The sequence below is a fragment of the Littorina saxatilis genome, linkage group LG1 (assembly GCF_037325665.1).
Source record: "Littorina saxatilis isolate snail1 linkage group LG1, US_GU_Lsax_2.0, whole genome shotgun sequence".
NCBI lineage: Eukaryota > Metazoa > Mollusca > Gastropoda > Littorinimorpha > Littorinidae > Littorina > Littorina saxatilis.
The window spans coordinates 3,563,766-3,585,103 of NC_090245.1; the positions used below are offsets into that span (position 1 = coordinate 3,563,766).

The following is a 21,338-nucleotide window of genomic DNA, read 5'->3' on the forward strand; positions in this document are numbered from 1 at the left end:
TTTTAAATCCTGTAATATATCTTCACATCAAAGTTGACTTTACACCTGAAGGACTTATGTAGTCGGACTGTTTTGAACCCAGAGAAAATGATTCTTGCTATGGAAGGGAGACAATCTAGTTGGGGGCAGAGTTATCCTGTAACGTCCAACCCAGGGCCAGTCATTGGTGCGTGTGCAGGCACAAGAACACATTGATCTCATTCTCATGATTCAGAAAGACGGACACAATGTAAATAACGACGGTATAACTAACGAATTGTTGCTTTGTGCGTGTCATCAGTATTTGTGCGGTGCGAGTGTTGGGAGTGGAAGCCACGGAGGCATTGTTGGGGTAGTGGGCCAGCAGCTGTGTTCTGTCAGTTACAGTTCAGCGGGCTTTTTTTTCTGACCTTCATTTCTCCAAAATGGAAAAGGCCACATTTCAATGGTATCGCGTTAATTCAAGAACCGGGGAATTACTAGTCGGAGTACAACATTGTCCTAAGTAGTAATCAGGAGTTCCTTAGGGTAAATGATAGGCCCTTGGATCTGCTGGCTGATGATTATTTGTTGTTCAAATATGTACGTGTACTTGGCTGTGGGAGCTAGCTTTAAAAATGGTGTGGAATCATAAATGTTTATCTAAACAACGAAGTGACTGTGGTAAGATGAAAAAAGTTAAAAAACAAAGGAATACTGTACTCACCGATACAAGAACGAGAAAAGACGGTACGAATTTTCGCTTATGGAAGCTTCATCAGGAAAAACATAAATGTTTATGACAAAGCAAGAATAGTAGGAAATAATTAAAACTGAGATGAAGGGTGTTCTGCTTGGGATTGGATGTGCATAAATGTGACCCAGTTTCACGAAACCAGGGATAACCGCTATTTTTGGCAAATTGAGCTATTAGCATATCCATATTCTTCACATCATTCCTTTTAAATTGATATCAGTTTTATACTTGTAGCTTCAAAACTTACTCAGATATGGGGTTTCAAAGTACAGAACGGTCCCGGCGGCCATTTTGAGAAAAGAGCCTTCAAAGGAGAAGCACAATCAAATACAATATCAATTTAGATTTACCAAGCACAATGTTATTTTGCATATAACCCCTTAACTACCGAAAGGAAAACGAAAGTGAAACTAGAGTTATACCCCAGAGTGGCCGCCCTTGCCGTATGGCGCTAGTAGCGCTTGGCGCCAAAACCAGCGTCATCCGGTCACGCGGGCGCCATCTTCACTTCACCCTTTTTCGCTGACGTGTCAACATCGTTGGATACTATTCATCTGCGTTTTCTGGATCTATTACCGTTTGGATATAATTTGTTTGTGAACTTGGTGATCTTCTTCAATGGAATGAAAAAAAGAAGAGAAGATCATTTTAATGAAAATTTACAGGAACACAGTAAAGTAACTTCTTTTTAGTTTCCAATCATCATTTTTATCAAATCTAGCTAAAATTTATATTTTAGGGGGTAAAAAGTGGTAACGTTGAAAGAAAAATTGTCAAAAGTAAGGGCCTTGGTGTTGTTCTTCCTTCCCCCTGACTGATAAAAAAAATTACTGACGCATGAAACGTTTTAACTGCAAGAATTAAAATAAAAAACAACAAACACAACACAATGACGCGAGAGAATGTTTACCTCGATCCATCTCGGCGATCGAAAGATGTATTGCCTTAATCTCCTCCGGTGTAAACTTAACGACGCAGCACCCCCCCCCTCTCGTGTCGCCTTCCATTGCTGCCATCGGCCTTCATCTTGCAGTTGCACAGCCAATCTCTCGCCTCCTGGATCGCCAGGTCAAGCTGGCCGTTGCAAACGCCGTCAGTAGGGGTAGAATCTTCGACAATCCGAACAACAGGTTCGTCTATCTCCTCGTTTTCTTCGTCCGAAACAGACATGGGTTCAGCCGGTTGGGAAGTTGAACGGCTTTCCTCGCTGTCATCTTCGTCCCAATCACTCTCCTCCTCCTCTGCATTCGTAGTTTCCGAAGCGAAGTAGTCCTCCATTACTTCACGCAGACAATCATTCTCGAAAATATCGCCATTCTCATTCAAAAGCTTTGCAATCGTAGCAGAAATGTCGATCGTTTGCTGATTTGATTGCAAGTGAAAGCGTGGGGTAAACTCAGAAATCGTTACGGTTGTGTCCCTTGATGGGAAGCGGGCCAATCAGAACCGTCGGAACACTGAGGTTGCTATGCAATTACTGATAGGAGCACACTGGTTGGTCAGTTGCTCGCTGTCTTTGTTTGTTTGTTTACAGGCCAAAATCGCTTTACAATTCTTTTCATTGGTCGAATTCAAAGTTTGCACACACTTGAGGTCAAAGTTGAGGCGATAACCTTTCCATTCATATGCGATACAGTGAGGCTCTGCAAGGGATACTTTCAGTAATCCGATGCCGAAAATGGGTCGATTACCCCTCATTGTTGAAAGTTTAAGTCAACAAAAATATAAGATAGGGCAATAAAACATCGTTTTAAAGACATTTATAGTTCGAATCTGGTTTAATAAAGTATACCATTCGAAAGAGGAGAAAGTCAGCTTTCAGAATCAACAAAAATCCCAAATTAACCCAGGCTCGGTTTTTCAGCTGTAGCTGCGAAAGGAGGGCCAGCGGTTATCCCTGGTTTCGTGAAACTGGGTCACAAATTAGCTGATCAGTTAATGACTAAAAACGGTGGCAAACTCATACCACACTAAGAAAAATGGTGACTTGAACAACTGGAGAAGTAAGGTTAGAAGGAGAATAATCTGATCTCAATAGGCAAGCCAGGAAATAACTGGAGCAAAATCAAAATTCACGGCAGTATAGGGAGTTTTAGGCCATGAGGGATAACTAACAGGCTTGGGTTAGGGGTCTGTTGAATATGCAAAGGACAGGGGTCGGCCAAGTCTAGGGTCAGGTGTTAATACAATGGAAAAAATTAAAATTGGGAATGATGTCAGCGCAGAAATGTTCTCAAAATTGACTGTGTCTTTTTCATGAGTTATGTGTCTTTTTCATGAGTTTCAGCGTTGCGACTTTTGACTTGAGTACTTTTGTGCCTGATCAAAACTAAAATGACCTTGACCTCAAAACGGAAGAGGGTTTACATTTAGATTGGCATTGCTGTTTGAACTTGACTTTAGAAGTTTGACATAGAACTTAATATAGGCTTTGGGCATTAATGGTGAATAAATTACAGCAGCTTAGTAGGCAATAGATATAGTACAGACATTTACTTATAAAACTTGACTCTAGTGGGTATTAGTATTACCGACTATTCAGATGGCTAGATGTGATATTCAGAGTATGTGTATACTGATTCAGTTTGAGTGCTGTCAGTATTGGTTTGGGGGGCGGGGGGGGGGGGGGGGGGGGGGGGGCAATTGATTTTTATAACTGCTGAGTGATGAAATACAGAGATTGCTAGGAAAAATCTTAGGCTGAAAAGTAAAAGTTCTGTGTTAGTTTTTGTGATGCACACGCCTGGCAGTTTGCATAACCCGTCCTTAATTTTATAAAGGGTATATATGTCCATATACACATGTATACTATATACATATGATTATACATTTCCGTTGCTTTTACTTTATGACTATGTACATGTATATACCTGGACATTTACATGCAAGAGTGTTCAGACATCTTTGTAATGGCATGCACACCTGTGTTTGCGAGTGTGTGTGTAGGTTCAGAATGTGAGTGGTTTTGCAATCTCATGTGTGAATGACTGTTGATGCTGGCAGGATAACGATGTATATATTTATTGTTCGTTCTGGAATACGTGTCCCTTTTCATGGCACAAGCGATATTCCCATCTTGAAGAATCTGTGTTCAGAGTGCTTGGTTTTAGAGAATGGTTCCCACGGTTCATACACCTTCGCTTCATGTACGCGTATAGTCCAAAGTTGAGAGTTGAGTGGTGAACACGTCCGCTTTGCAAGGTTTTGTGTCAGGCTGTATAGTGAGTGTGCGTGGGTGGGGGACTCGTTTAGGTTTTTAATCAGAAGTGTAGTAGAATTCTTCTTTTTTTTTTTTATTAATCTTTTTATCTTGCGGGTCAGAAGCACTTTGAAACAAAGCAAAACGGAAAATTGACAAAATCTTCCTGACAGTGACTTTTCTAGAGACTTTAATACTCCTTTCATTTTGTAAAAGTAACACTTTGTTTTTTTTAGACAGGGACACATTTGCTGTGTCCATCGGTGTGGGACAGACTATCATAAGTGTACTTTTTAAACAATCATTTTAGCATTTCCGAGTGACTACCACAGGGAGTCTACAGGAATAAGTCAAGTAAGTCAAGTCAAGTGTGACTGATTAACAGCCCAGACTAAAAAGAGGGAAAGGGTCTGCAAGGAATCGAATTAGTCCCCCCCACTCCCATTTGAATTAGTCCCCCCCACTCCCATTTGAATTAGTCCCCCCCACTCCCATTTGAATTAGTCCCCCCCACTCCCATTTGAATTAGTCCCCCCCACTCCCATTTGAATTAGTCCCCCCCACTCCCATTTGAATTAGTCCCCCCCACTCCCATTTGAATTAGTCCCCCCCACTCCCATTTGAATTAGTCCCCCCCACTCCCATTTGAATTAGTCCCCCCCACTCCCATTTGAATTAGTCCCCCCCACTCCCATTTGAATTAGTCCCCCCCCCCCCCACTCCCATTTGAATTAGTCCCCCCCACTCCCATTTGAATTAGTCCCCCCCCACTCCCATTTGAATTAGTCCCCCCCCCCACTCCCATTTGAATTAGTCCCCCCCCCCCCACTCCCATTTGAATTAGTCCCCCCCACTCCCATTTGAATTAGTCCCCCCCCACTCCCATTTGAATTAGTCCCCCCCACTCCCATTTGAATTAGTCCCCCCCCCCCACTCCCATTTGAATTAGTCCCCCCCCGCCACTCCCATTTGAATTAGTCCCCCCCCACTCCCATTTGAAACCCAGCAAGAAAGCAAAAGATATGTCTTTGTTTCTTTACATACCATTTTAGAAGAATGTTTTTAAAATGAGTACACATCTCGCTTTTTAAAATGAGCCAGATGTAGACGAAGTTAACAACATTTCACACAGCAGCATGAAGAATTCTCAGTGACAAGGAAACTGAGGTAAATATGTTTCATAACTCGGAATTCCTTGCATGTGTTTGGTGCATTGTACATAATTCATAACACTCAGAGTGTGAGAGTGTGGAAGGAACGTGTACATACAACGTAGCGTAGACACTGAGTGACATGCTGACAGACTGTTTCAACTACCTAAATTATCATGTGTGGTGTATTTCTGCTCCTACAAATCGATGACTTTTTGCTGAAACCGGACACCTTTACGTGAACTGTTTTGAGTGTTTGACTGAGCGGTGTTTTGAGAAAGACTGCTTTAGTGGTGTAAATCTCCCACCTCCAAGTGCAGTTTGCCTTTGTGTACAAGTCAAGGATGGTTTGTGTAGATCTCTTTGAGTGCTGTGTTGCTGAGTGTCAGTTTTCATGCGGAGACTGTTAACGCTGGTATAGTGCAGCGTGTGGACGGTGACTGACGCGTCCCATGACTATTCATTGTTCCGCGACACAGGTGTGCTATGTGAAAGAGTAGTTTGCTGATTGGATTTGTGAATTTGATTTCTTCTAAAGTGGCAGGTGTGGTTTTTTTCTCCAGTTGTGAGGCGAATGGAATGATAGTTGATGACAGAATTCTATATTTCAATTTAAAAAGGGACAACAGAAGTGTACATAACTTCTTTTTGCCATGCCTCAAATGCTCAGTGCAATAAGACATTTGCGACTTGATTTACTTGAATTATGCCAATGACTAATAAGACAAAAAGAGAAAAACAGAAAATGACAAGATATGTAAGAAATGAACAAAAAAAGAAGAAAAATTACAAACTAACAAAAAAATCGAAAAATAACAAAAATTGTAACATAAAAACGTTGAAGATAAAAATAAACTTAAAAAAAGAACTTGTGGTGTTATTGTTCTTTCTCTCCATCACTCTTTTGCTGTTTATGTGTGTGCGCACGGCTGCAAACCTTCATGTGTGTGTGAGTGTGTGTATTGCTTCTGTGCGTGTGTGATGGTTCAGTTTGTTTTTGAATGGTTACATTGTAGCTTGCTGAGTGAAAATTTACAAATTGTAGGCTGTGATACATATGATACGAGCACCCCACACCACAGATCGGTCCAGGCTTTGTTACATATGATATGAGCATCCAACACCACAGTTCGGTCCAGGCTTTGTTACATATGATACGAGCATCCAACACCACAGTTCGGTCCAGGCTTTGTTACATATGATACGAGCATCGAACACCACATATCAGTGCAGGTTTTGTTACATATGATACGAGCATCCAACAGAACAGTTCGGTCCAGGATTTGTTACATATGATACGAGCATCCAACACCACAGATCGGTCAAGGCTGTGTTACATATGATATGAGCATCCAACACCACAGTTCGGTCCAGGCTTTGTTACATGTGAGATACGAGCATCCAACACCACAGTTCGGTCCAGGTTTTGTTACATGTGAGATACGAGCATCCAACACCACAGTTCGGTCCAGGCTTTGTTACATATGAGATACGAGCATCCAACAGAACAGATCGGTGCAGGCTGTGTTACATATGATACGAGCATCCAACACCACAGATCGGTCAAGGCTTTGTTACATATGAGATACGAGCATCCAACACCACAGACCGGTCCAGGCTTTGTTACATATGAGATACGAGCATCCAACACCACAGATCGGGGCAGGCTTTGTTACATATGATACGAGCATCCAACACCACAGTTCGGTCCAGGCTTTGTTACATATGATACGAGCATCCAACACCACAGATCGGTCAAGGCTTTGTTACATATGACACGAGCATCCAACACCACAGTTCGGTCCAGGCTTTGTTACATATGATACGAGCATCCAACACCACAGTTCGGTCCAGGCTTTGTTACATATGATACGAGCATCCAACAGAACAGATCGGTGCAGGCTGTGTTACATATGATACGAGCATCCAACACCACAGATCGGTCCAGGCTTTGTTACATATGATACGAGCATCCAACACCACAGATCGGGGCAGGCTTTGTTACATATGAGATACGAGCATCCAACACCACAGATCGGTGCAGCCTTTGTTACATATGATACGAGCATCCAACACCACAGACCGGTCCAGGCTTTATTACATATGAGATACGAGCATCCAACACCACAGATCGGTACAGGCTTTGTTACATATGATACGAGCATCCAACACCACAGACCGGTCCAGGCTTTGTTACATATGATACGAGCATCCAACACCACAGATCGGTGCAGGCTTTGTTACATATGAGATACGAGCATCCAACACCACAGATCGGTGCAGGTTTTGTTACATATGAGATACGAGCATCCAACAGAACAGATCGGTGCAGGCTTTGTTACATATGAGATACGAGCATCCAACAGAACAGATCGGTGCAGGCTTTGTTACATATGAGATACGAGCATCCAACACCACAGTTCGGTCCAGGCTTTGTTACATATGATACGAGCATCCAACCGAACAGATCGGTCCAGGTTTTGTTACATATGATATGAGCATCCAACCGAACAGTTCGGTCCAGGATTTGTTACATCTTTCTTTATTTGGTGTTTAACGTCGTTTTCAACCACGAAGGTTATATTGCCACTTGTTAATTGTTTCTTGTTCATAAAAGCACTAATCAAAAATTTGCTCCAGGGGCTTGCAACATGATATATTACCCTACTGGGAGAATGCAAGTTTCCAGTACAAAGGACTTAACATTTCTTACATACTGCTTGACTAAAATCTTTACAAACATTGACTATATTCTATACAAGAAACACTTAACAAGGGTAAAAGGAGAAACAGAATCCGCTAGTCGCCGCTTACGAGATGCTGGGGAGCATCGGGTAAATTCTTCCCCCTAACCCGCGGGGGGTGATTTGTTACATATGAGATACGATCATCCAACACCACAGTTCGGTCCAGGCTTTGTTACATATGATACGAACATCCAACAGAACAGACCGGTCCAGGCTTTGTTACATATGATACGAACATCCAACAGAACAGACCGGTCCAGGCTTTGTTACATATGATACGAACATCCAACAGAACAGACCGGTCCAGGCTTTGTTACATATGATACGAACATCCAACAGAACAGACCGGTCCAGGGTTTGTTACATGTGAGATACGAGCATCCAACACCACAGTTCGGTCCAGGCTTTGTTACATATGATACGAGCATCCAACAGAACAGATCGGTGCAGGCTGTGTTAAATGTGAGATACGAGCATCCAACACCACAGTTCGGTCCAGGTTTTGTCACATGTGAGATACGAGCATCCAACAGAACAGATCGGTCCAGGTTTTGTTACATGTGAGATACGAGCATCCAACACCACAGTTCGGTCCAGGTTTTGTTACATGTGAGATACGAGCATCCAACAGAACAGATCGGTCCAGGTTTTGTTACATATGAGATACGAGCATCCAACAGAACAGATCGGTCCAGGTTTTGTTACATGTGAGATACGAGCATCCAACACCACAGTTCGGTCCAGGTTTTGTTACACATGAGATACGAGCATCCAACAGAACAGATCGGCGCAGGCTTTGTTACATATGATATGAGATACGAGCATCCACAAATCAACAGACTTGGTTGTTCTGTTAGGCCAAAAAAAAAATAGGTCTGTTTACGGTAACCCGACCGACCCTAGTTTTTTCGCGCGACCCTAGACTTTTTTTTGGCATTTGGGGGAAAAAAAAAAAAAAAATTCTTGTTTTTTTGGCAAAATAACGTAAAAATATGGTTTTTGGGGGAAAAAAAAAAAGAAAAAAAAAAAACAATCCCGACCTACCGACCCTATTTTTTTGGCCTATGTTACCGTAAACAGACCTATTTTTTTTTTTTGGCCTTAATAGTTTCAGATATAACCTGCACATAGAGGTCAATTATGCCAAATTGAGCCCAGTGTGATTACACAGAGAGCACCTGGCTGTTGATTTAGACATCCAGATTGCAAAACCATGGAACAAGAATCACAGTCACTCACTAACACCCCAAACTTCGCCATTGACTTAAGGATATATACCCAAAGTTGGGAAATATTGAGACAATTTCGCTTCTATACATCCTAAGTTTACTGCCATTGCCTATTTGTAGATAAGCAGCTCAGTCGATGATCGATTATTAGAACTCCACGAGACTTTTTAATCAGGTGATGTGCTTCTTTAGTTATTTCTGGATGCCTCCATTCATAAATATTTTCTGCATTTGTCTGAGAATATTGCATTCGTTTGGTTAAACTTCACAAAGACACGCACACGTACAGATGCACGCACGCACGCGCGTGGTCGCGGACACACACACACACACACACACACACACACACACACACACACACACACACACTCACTCTTCCCTACACCCTCTCTAAAACAGTTTTAAACGTGTTAAACACAAGGACACACAATGTGGCTTAACTGGCGATGCGCACACCTCCCCGGCGTCACGAAACAGCCAAAGTCGGCCCCTGTGACGTATTCCCCACGACCTACACCAAGTGGCGCATCCAGATCCAGATACCCTCTAGACAATACCAAGACGTCGTAACCCTTGAAACTGGACACAATGTTACCCATGGAAGGACGGAGGGGCTGCACGGATGGACGGAGGGGCTGCACGGATGGACGGAGGGGCTGCACGGATGGACGGACAGTTGACCGCTGGACAGAAAGTGTTAAGTGGAATCCCGATACACGATAGCACAGAGGGTGAGGGAAAGAGCTCGTTGAATAGACAATGTTCGCGAATAACTCTGTCGGGTCTATGGGTTGTTAAAGAGCGAATACTCTTGGTTTCAGTGAGTCAAACTTTCCCCACGTGACATAAAAGGCCAGTCACTAGCAAGGGCGGATCTAGCGGGGGGGGGGGGGGGGGGGTTACACGGGTTACGTAACCCACCCCCACCCCCCCAAAAAAAGGTAATTTATTGGCTCAGGATGCACCAGATAGCTCTATTTTGCTTCTTTGGATAAAAAAAATGTCCGGGGGAGCATGCCCCCGGACCCCCTTAGAGGCTTAGGCGCCTTCGGCGCCGTCAACTTGTATCTTCGCAGTCATTTTGTAACCCCCCCCCCCCCCTCCAAAGTGAATTGATCCGCCCTTGACTAGCGAGGGGTGTTTCAAAAACTGTTGGACAGGGAGCACAATACAGAAAGCTTGCCTGACTCAGGGACCTATCTATATGTCTGTGTGTGTGTGTGTGTGTGTGTGTGTTTGTGTGTGTGTGTGTGTGTGTCCGCGATGCACGCCCAAGGTTATCGATGGATCTGTTTCACATTTGGTGGGCATATTCAGGTAGACCCCGGACACAACCTGCTCGATGAGATATTTTAACACGTGCTCTCAGCGCGCAGCGCTGAACCGATTTTGGTTTTTCTCTGGATCCATTCCCAGTAACTCGTCCTTATCTTCTCCAGTGTTTTCAGCGTTTATCTCCCGTCCTTCGTGTGGCGTCAATCCATATTCCCGATACTACTTTACTATTTTTAGAATGTCACTGCACTGTCCAGAACGCTTTCATTGCACCCGTAAGTTGTCCTTACTGTAAAAGTGAAAAGGTCGAATCAATTTATAGCCACGCGAAAAATACACTGTCATCTATCTCTATATATTTATAGATATAGATATACATATATATATACCCCCCGCGGGTTAGGGGGAGTCCCATATTGGTTGGGACGAGAAAGAATTTACCCGATGCTACCCAGCATGTCGTAAGAGGCGACTAACGGTTCTGTTTCTCCTTTTACCCTTGTTAAGTGTTTCTTGTATAGACTGAATATAGTCAATGTTTGTAAAGATTTTAGTCAAGCAGTATGTAAGAAATGTTAAGTCCTTTGTACTGGAAACTTGCATTCTCCCAGTAAGGTCGTATATTGTACTACGTTGCAAGCCCCTGGAGCAATTTTTTGATTAGTGCTTTTGTGAACAAGAAACAATTAACAAGTGGCTCTATCCCATCTCCCCCTTTCCCTTATCCCATTTCCCCCCTTCCCCCGTCGCGATATAACCTTGAATGGTTGAAAACGACGAACACCAAATAAAGAAAGAAAGAAAGAACATATATATATATATATACGGCTTCTCTGTGTTTGTGTGTGTTTGTGTGTGTGTGTGGGCAACACCTGTGGATTGTAGAGTTCTGTTTGTGATGTGGTCTGGTGGCTTTGGTGTGTCTGTATGTTCAGGCCTTCCTTCGAGAAGCCATAACAGTTATTCTCAATCCCGTTTGAGTGGACTTCGCCTTCAAAGGTGATTGTGGTGTTTCAGCACTCGGTTACATTTGGCATCGTCGACAGCGATGGGACTCGACATGAAATGTTCAGGCCACTGAATCATTTTCGTGCTGTTCCCATTCCACCTGGGAGGGACCTAAGCTTGGCGGGTCCATGGTTCGGAACTTTGGGGACAAAGTTCATTCAAAGGGGGTCGAGTGTGACAGGGAGACTACCGTCGCCCTTCACAGCAGACTCTGCAGAGTTGTTCGCCTTAGAAGTTGTGGGCTTTCCTTGCATGTACCCGTAAGTTGTCCTCACTGTAAAAGTGCAAAGGTCGAATCTATTTATCGAAAAATCCACTGTCATCTATCTCTATATATTTATATATATATATATAGATAGATATATACGGCTTCTCTGTGTGTGTGTGTGTGTGTGTGTGTGTGTGTGTGTGTGTGTGTGTGTGTGTGTGTGTGTGTGTGTGTGTGTGTGTGTGTGTCTGTGTGTGTGTCTGTGTGTGTGGAGGCAACACCTGTGGATTGTAGAGTTCTGTTTGTGATGGGGTCTGGCGACTTTTGTCTGTCTGTATGTTTTGGCATTTGAGAAGCCATAACAGATAATATAGGGCTTAGAAATAAGCTCTACAATTCTCAATCCCGTTTGACAGGACTTCGCCTTCAAAGGTGATTGTGGTGAACCGCCACGCTGTCTGTCTCTGTCTCGCGATTCACCCCGGCGAAGCCGGGTATTCCTCTAGCATCTAGTATAGGTCTATGCCTGACTAAAGAGTATTCCTCTAGCATCTAGTATAGGTCTATGCCTGACTAAAGAGTATTCCTCTAGCATCTAGTATAGGTCTATGCCTGACTAAAGAGTATTCCTCTAGCATCTAGTATAGGTCTATGCCTGACTAAAGAGTATTCCTCTAGCATCTAGTATAGGTCTATGCCTGACTAAAGAGTATTCCTCTAGCATCTAGTATAGGTCTATGCCTGACTAAAGAGTATTCCTCTAGCATCTAATATAGGTCTATGCCTGACTAAAGAGTATTCCTCTAGCATCTAATATAGGTCTATGCCTGACTAAAGAGTATTCCTCTAGCATCTAATATAGGTCTATGCCTGACTAAAGAGTATTCCTCTAGCATCTAATATAGGTCTATGCCTGACTAAAGAGTATTCCTCTAGCATCTAATATAGGTCTATGCCTGACTAAAGAGTATTCCTCTAGCATCTAATATAGGTCTATGCCTGACTAAAGAGTATTCCTCTAGCATCTAGTATAGGTCTATGCCTGACTAAAGAGTATTCCTCTAGCATCTAGTATAGGTCTATGCCTGACTAAAGAGTATTCCTCTAGCATCTAGTATAGGTCTATGCCTGACTAAAGAGTATTCCTCTAGCATCTAGTATAGGTCTATGCCTGACTAAAGAGTATTCCTCTAGCATCTAGTATAGGTCTATGCCTGACTAAAGAGTATTCCTCTAGCATCTAGTATAGGTCTATGCCTGACTAAAGAGTATTCCTCTAGCATCTAGTATAGGTCTATGCCTGACTAAAGAGTATTCCTCTAGCATCTAGTATAGGTCTATGCCTGACTAAAGAGTATTCACTCTTTCACAACCAACCAAACCCGACATAGTTGTTTTCTGAATGTGTCTATCGGTAATACATGATTGTGCAAGCATTTCAGTCGCATTTTGTTGATTTTCTTTCTATTTTTGTGTGTGTAGTCTGTCATGTACCGCCCATTGATACATGTATTGTTGATTGTCTGTCTATGTGTGTGTGTGTAGTCTGTCATGTACCGCCCATTGATACATGTATTGTTGATTGTCTGTCTATGTGTGTGTGTGTAGTCTGTCATGTACCGCCCATTGATACATGTATTGTTGATTGTCTGTCTATGTGTGTGTGTGTAGTCTGTCATGTACCGCCCATTGATACATGTATTGTTGATTGTCTGTCTATGTGTGTGTGTAGTCTGTCATGTACCGCCCATTGATACATGTATTGTTGATTTTCTTTCTATTTTTGTGTGTGTAGTCTGTCATGTACCGCCCATTGATACATGTATTGTTGATTTGTGTGGTTGATATGAGGATTAATTGTCGCCAGAGATTCGGGGTTTGGAAGGATTGATTCGAAGTTAGTAACCACCATTTGAAGCAGCTTAAATACTAGCATTGTTGGTAGTGTGCCATGTCCCGTTACCTGACAACTGTTCTCCTACCTGGCGTTATTTGCGAGGATTGATTCGAAGTTAGTAACCACCATTTGAAGCAGCTTAACTACATTGTTGGCAGTGTGCCATGTCCCGTTACCTGACAACTGTTCTCCTTCCTGGCGTTATTTGCGAGGATTGATTCGAAGTTAGTAACCACCATTTGAAGCAGCTTAAATACTAGCATTGTTGGTAGTGTGCCATGTCCCGTTACCTGACAACTGTTCTCCTACCTGGCGTTATTTGCGAGGATTGATTCGAAGTTAGTAACCACCATTTGAAGCAGCTTAACTACATTGTTGGCAGTGTGCCATGTCCCGTTACCTGATAACTGTTATTCCTACCTGGCGTTATTGTGATGATGATACATAGTGACGGTTTTATGCACCTTTCTATCTTTATGCATTTTGATACTTAGTGACGGCCGTATAATACCCCTTTGTATCTTCATGTACTTCATACGTAGTGGCGGTAGTATGCACCTTTTTATCTTTCCATCGTCTCCTCATGAACATGAAAGGGTCCCCCTCACATGCATTTTTTGGTTGACCACGAAGCCTCAAAATGAGGCCTTGTCCTTGAACACGGCAAAACCCAATGTTATCTCCAATACCAGAATCACTAACGTGACAAAACTCATGGCCTTAGACGGTAAACAACGATTTTTTTATTTTCATTTAGTTTTTTTTAGGACAGCGAATTTTCCACCACACCTCGTATGTCTATCAGTATACGTATCTTTTTTTTTTTAAATAGCACTGTTGCTATGACACTAACACCTTCGAAGTCACGTCTGTTACACTTATTATGTGTCATACAAATCAAGACACAACATTATTTTAGACTATCGACACACTCGGGAAAGTTTAAGTGCTAAAAATACGACACGTCACAAGGCGTACCTGTCTTGCCAGCTACATGTTCTCTGATATTTCAAGATTTGAGGTCGAGTTGATAAACTCTGGCGCTTATTTATACGGTTATAGCACTTGTGTTCTTTGCACTTCTGCAATCCTGAACGCAGACGGCTTAGAAAAGTGAACATCATCAGTACTTGATGTAAGAGTTCCGTTTTTCCTGGTTAAATACTGGATCCTCTTCTTTTGCCGGTTTTCGCTTTGGATTTGTTAAGTCTTCAACCAGTGTCATCATCAACAACCGATTTTCAAAAGTTATTAATTTTATGTGAATTACGTTGACCTGTTGCCGGGAAAGTGATTTGATACGAAGCATTGTTGTCAGTGACGTCTTCTCCTCGTCATCCCGCGGTACCACAATGATGGAATTTGGGTAAGCATTCTGTATTTTTTTGCTGGTAATTGTGGTTATAACCAAATTAATATTCTCACTGATAAGAAACCAACAGTGTAGATGTTGTGCTTATACTGGTAATCATGTACTCAGGTGAAACTTGGCCTTTAATACGTCTGTTGGCGCGCAAGGTGACATTCCGATTTAAACGGAGTCCACGGTGGTGGAAGTGGCCAATCTGGGACATTGTGTTGTTAATACTATCCTAATAATAATAATTATTATTATTATTATAATAATAATGTATTTTTGAAGATGTATCTGGCATAGTTTTTTATGTCTGATGTTGTTGTAATGTTATATATGTACCTAAAAGAAGTAAAAACATGTTAAAAACTTAAAACTATCCTAATAATGATAATAATAATGACAGCTTATAAGCTATGCTCTCCGCGCTTTACATACTAACTATGAATAAAACCATAGGCAAAAGGTGAACTATCACTGCCGTTGAGAATGATGGACACTCCCTTCACGTAAAATTTGACTATCTACAAACGGAGGCTAGAAAGTTTAAATTTGTCAAAGAAATAGGCCTACCATGGCTAACTCACCCTCCCTTCCTTTTGTTTTGTCGAAAGTATAGCAAGACCGATGATAAAACGACCTTAACACACGGGCTTAAGATGAAGAAAGAAAGAGAGAAAAGGGCAATATTCAAATCAATCATTTGAAATGGGGAGAGCGTATTGTTTTGTCAAATTGGATTATTGTTATTCTAACTTTCCTCTCTATTAAGCCTTTAGCATCGTGGTACGTTATATTGTTGCCATGGAAATATTCGCCAACAATGTTACATCATTCCTGTTGTCGGCATCACTGTCCTAAGAGAAAGTTTACACTCTGATCCAAAGTTTTAGCCTTCAAAACTAACAAACAAACAACCTGACAGAATGAAACTAGTACACACCCGAATATTCGGACCAGTTTCAGTTCCCCTATAAATTTAAACTCCAGCAAATCTTAACTTCAGTTTTGGAAGTAACCAACGCCGTGCTAAATATGAAAAGCTGGAGAACGATCGCTGACACGGATGTCATTGGACGAAATGATTGGGTCAGGCATTCTCTCTTTGCGGAGAACGATCGCTGACACGGATGTCATTGGACGAAATGATTGGGTCAGGCATTCTCTCTTTGCGGAGAACGATCGCTGACACGGATGTCATTGGACGAAATGATTGGGTCAAGCATTCTCTCTTTGCGGAGAACGATCGCTGACACGGATGTCATTGGACGAAATGATTGGGTCAAGCATTCTCTCTTTGCGGAGAACGATCGCTGACACGGATGTCATTGGACGAAATGATTGGGTCAAGCATTCTCTCTTTGCGGAGAACGATCGCTGACACGGATGTCATTGGACGAAATGATTGGGTCAAGCATTCTCTCTTTGCGGAGAAAGCAGTCAGGCGGCCGATTTGAAAAAAAACACCCAGCCAACAAACCGTCAACAACAAAACCAACAACAACAAAATAACTCAGAGCCCAGACGAATCTGACCTGATTTGCATGCCATGAGAGCGAGGAAACGTAAAAGAAAATCTGTTTGTATAGTTTTTAAACATCTTTTGGGAAAATTAAGTGAACCAAAAGAGCGTTCGCACTGCTTGAGATTATATGACCTTGCTTGTTGTGCACTGAACAGGATTGTGATTGGGGTGCTAATCGTGCTGAAGCTGTTCTTCTGGTTATGCTACTTCTCCGTGAGACGACGACGAGTGGAGAGCACGGCGGAGGCTCTGAGACAACTACGTGCCCTCCAAATGGCGGAGGCTGGGCTGATCCACCCGGCTCCCACGCCGGGTAGCCGCTACCCTCCTATCGTCACCCGCGGACAGGCACCAGGGGTGCACGCTCAGCCAAACAACGTAAGTAACATACAGCGAATGTCTACATTCCCCTCACATCGGCGTAGGCCGGACCGCCTAAACTGATAGTGACGGGGCAAAAACGGTCATGCAAGGAAAAACCCACTTGTGCAAATAACACGAGTATACGAGGGAGTTTCAGACTTTAAATGCAGAAGAAGAATATCAACCAGTTTTAGACTCCCTCTGAATTTAAGACCCGGGTTTCTCTTTGAAACCCTGTATTTTTCAGATTGTTTGATGTAACCTTCACGTTTCTACTTTTGTCAGTTCTTCATTTAATTCCTTTCTTATTTTTTTCTGTTTATTTTAATCCAGAACACTACAAAATTGACACCCAATGCCATCGGTGGCACAAAGTCTGAAGCAGCGCCGCCATCTTACCAAGAAGCCATGAGATCACCGTCACTTCCGCAGGAAGCTCCGCCCGCCTTCACCGAAAAGTCTTCTTAGACGATTGCCTCCCTTTTCAAAAGTGTGCTAAAAGTGACAAAACCACACGACAGACTGAACATTCTATACCGAGCAACAAAAGAAACGCGAATTTTCTCCAGAAAAACGTTTAATCACAATTTAAAAATGTCATTTCTCATAAACGTAACATCGAAACGAATCAAAATCACGGTGGTATGTTCTTCGCACACTGTTCTTGGCTATGGCATAGTCTTTCGCTGCCACGGGCAAAGGAAGCCTCTGCAGATGGTCAGTACAGTGTGTGACCCCCTTGGACGTTGATGACGGCCTGGCAGCGGCGCCTCATGGAGTGGATGAGTCTGTTGATGGTGTCTCTCGGGATGTTGCACCAGGCATGGATAAGGGCCTGACGCAGTTCTGTATCCTTAGCGGATTAAGACTTTATTCAGTTATTCTGCAGAAAAACAGAAATGCTGGAGAAAAACTGTTTGTTTCTGCAGCATTTCTGCATTATGTCATCTTTCGCGAGAGCAACGTTTTTTTCTGCGGTAAAACAGTTTTACTGCAGTAAAATTGAAATCAAGAATGCTGCAGTAAAACGGTGATGTTGTTTTACTGGAGAACACATTTTCTTCAGCATTTTGGCATTATTCAGTTATTCTGCAGAAAAACAGAAATGCTGGAGAAAAACTGTCTTTTCTGCAGCATTTCTGCATAATGTCATCTTTCGCCGAAGCAACGGGTTTTTCTGGAGCAAAACATTTTACTGCAGTAAAATTGAAATCAAGAATGCTGCAGTAAAACGGTGCTGTTGTTTTACTGCAGAAAACCTGTTTACACTTTTTCTGCAGCATTTTGTACTGGCTCATTATAATGTTGGAGCACGCGAGCCCCCATCTGTCGAGAGATGGACTCATCCAGAATTACCAATAGTTGTGCGTGACACCACTTCGTGTTCGATTTGCTTCAGAAATTTCTTTCTTTATTTGGTGTTTAACGTCGTTTTCAACCACGATGGTTATATCGCGACGGGGAAGGGGGGAGATGGGATAGAGTCACTTGTCAATTGTTTCTTGTTCACAAAAGCACTAATGAAAAATTTGCTCCAGGGGCTTGCAACGTAGTACAATATATTACCTTACTGGGAGAATGCAAGTTTCCAGTACAAAGGACTTAACATTTCTTACATACTGCTTGACTAAAATCTTTACAAAAATTGACTATATTCTATACAAGAAACACTTAACAAGGGTAAAAGGAGAAACAGAATCCGTTGGTCGCCTTTTACGACATGCTGGGGAGCATCGGGTAAATTCTTCCCCCTAACCCGCGGGGGGTTGCTTCAGAAATTGTTCACGTTCGGCCGCCATTGTGAAGTTGAATATAATGCCCTTATGCTACACGCCTTCTGATTGGTACACAGTAACACTGCGGAACAAACTATTATACTATCCCAGGGGGCGACGAATACAAACGCTACTTTACAAGGTCGTTCGTTTTTCTCCAGAAAAACTGTCACAGGCTATTCTGAAGAAAAAGTTAATCGCAATAATGCTGCAGAAAACCAAGTAAACATTATGCTTCAGAAAAACTGTTTTACTGCAGTAAAAAACGTTTCTTCGGCGAAAGATGACATTATGCAGAAATGCTGCAGAAAAGACAGTTTTTCTCCAGCATTTCGGTTTTTCTCCAGAATAACTGAATAATGTCATAATCCGCCAAGAGCCAGTACAAAATGCTGCAGAAAAAATGTAAACAGGTTTTCTGCAGTAAAACAACAGAACCGTTTTACTGCAGCATTCTTGATTTCAATTTTACTGCAGTAAAATGTTTTGCTGCAGAAAAAAACGCTGCTTCGGCGAAAGATGACATTATGCAGAAATGCTGCAGAAAAGAACGGGTTTTCTCCAGCATTTGTCTTTTTTGCAGAATAACTGAATAAAGTCATAATCCGCTAAGGATAGTTCTGCGGCAGTTCTTGGTCCTGGGCGTAACTGGTTGAGCTTTCTTTGAAGTTGGTCCCAGAAATGTTCAATGGGATTCAAATCTGGTCTGAGGGCGGGCCAGGCCATGATGTCGATGTCATTGTGCTGCAGGAAGCCCTGGGTGACCCTGGCTGTGTGCGGGCGAGCCTTATCTTGCTGCAGAACACAGTTTCTGCGCGCCTGGAAAAAGGGCGCAACATGAGGCTGTAGGATCTGGTCAATATAACGCTGTGCTGTGATGCCGTTTCCCCGACCAGGATCAAGATTGTTGAAAAACACAGGTCCCAGGGATTGGTTGAGGCCGATTCCACCCCAGACCATGACGTTTGGTCCACCCTGGGCAATGTGTTCCATGACGCAGTCACCAGCATAGCGTTCACCTTTTCTTGGCCACATTCTGACACGCCCATCAACATGACTAATGCAGTAACGGCTCTCATCGGTGAACAGAATGTTTCGCCATTGTCTCCAGTTCCAGTTGATGTGATCCTGGGCCCACTGCTGGCGCGCCATGCGATGTCTTTGAGTGAGAACTGGTCCTCTAGCTGGACGGCAGTTTTGGAGGTCTCGCTCAGCAAGTCTTCGGCGTACTGTCTGACCACTGATGGGTCTCTGGTGGTTACCGACGGTGTTCCTGGCTGTTTCATTGGCTGTATGGAATCGGTTTCTCAAATCATGGCGCAGGATCTGGCGATCTTGTCTCTGTGTGGTAACGCGAGGTCAAAAGTTAGACTGGCAGTAAGCGTGCCATTTATATGTCAAAGCAGCACCGCCCTGATATGGCCCTTCGTGGTCGGCTGGGCGTTAAGCAAACAAACAAAAACAAGTAAGCGTGCCATGGTCTCTTTTTATATTTAGTCAAGTTTTGACTAAATATTTTAACATCGAGGGGGAATCGAAACGAGGGTCGTGGTGTATGTGCGTGCGTGTGTGCGTGTGTGCGTGTGTGTGTGTAGAGCGATTCAGACTAAACTACTGGACCGATCTTTATGAAATTTGACATGAGAGTTCCTGGGTATGAAATCCCCGAACGTTTTTTTCATTTTTTTGATAAATGTCTTTGATGACGTCATATCCGGCTTTTCGTGAAAGTTGAGGCGGCACTGTCACGCCCTCATTTTTCAACCAAATTGGTTGAAATTTTGGTCAAGTAATCTTCGACGAAGCCCGGACTTCGGTATTGCATTTCAGCTTGGTGGCTTAAAAATTAATTAATGACTTTGGTCATTAAAAATCTGAAAATTGTAAAAAAAAATAAAAATTTATAAAACGATCCAAATTTACGTTTATCTTATTCTCCATCATTTGCTGATTCCAAAAACATATAAATATGTTATATTCGGATTAAAAACAAGCTCTGAAAATTAAATATATAAAAATTATTATCAAATTTTTTTTTTCGAAATCAATTTAAAAACACTTTCATCTTATTCCTTGTCGGTTCCTGATTCCAAAAATATATAGATATGATATGTTTGGATTAAAAACACGCTCAGAAAGTTAAAACGAAGAGAGGTACAGAAAAGCGTGCTATCCTTCTCAGCGCAACGAATACCCCGCTCTTCTTGTCAATTCCACGGGCACTGCCTTTGCCACGGGCGGTGGAGTGACGATGCTACGAGTATACGGTCTTGCTGCGTTGCGTTGCGTTCAGTTTCATTCTGTGAGTTCGACAGCTACTTGACTAAATATTGTATTTTCGCCTTACGCGACTTGTTATTATATTTAGTCAAGTTTTGACTAAATATTTTAACATCGAGGGGGAATCGAAACGAGGGTCGTGGTGTATGTGCGTGTGTCTGTGTGTGTGTGTGTGTGTGTAGAGCGATTCAGACTAAACTACTGGACCGATCTTTATGAAATTTGACATGAGAGTTCCTGGGTATGAAATCCCCGAACGTTTTTTTCATTTTTTTGATAAATGTCTTTGATGACGTCATATCCGGCTTTTCGTGAAAGTTGAGGCGGCACTGTCACGCCCTCATTTTTCAACCAAATTGGTTGAAATTTTGGTCAAGTAATCTTCGACGAAGCCCGGACTTCGGTATTGCATTTCAGCTTGGTGGCTTAAAAATTAATCAATGACTTTGGTCATTAAAAATCAGAAAATTGTAAAAAAAAAATAACAATTTATAAAACGATCCAAATTTACGTTTATCTTATTCTCCATCATTTGCTGATTCCAAAAACATATAAATATGTTATATTCGGATTAAAAACAAGCTCTGAAAATTAAATATATAAAAATTATTA

The 21,338-nt window shown here is 42.4% G+C and overlaps 1 protein-coding gene across 1 annotated transcript; it reads left to right on the top strand.

The window, feature by feature from the left end:
* Window positions 1–14,407: 14,407 nt before the first annotated feature.
* On the top strand, window positions 14,408–20,467 carry LOC138959521 (uncharacterized). The gene is made up of 3 exons (XM_070331049.1): window positions 14,408–14,795; window positions 16,464–16,686; window positions 17,005–20,467. The coding sequence occupies exons 1-3, from the start codon at window positions 14,782–14,784 to the stop codon at window positions 17,137–17,139; spliced, it is 372 nt and encodes a 123-aa protein (XP_070187150.1). The 5' UTR covers window positions 14,408–14,781; the 3' UTR covers window positions 17,140–20,467.
* Window positions 20,468–21,338: the final 871 nt, after the last annotated feature.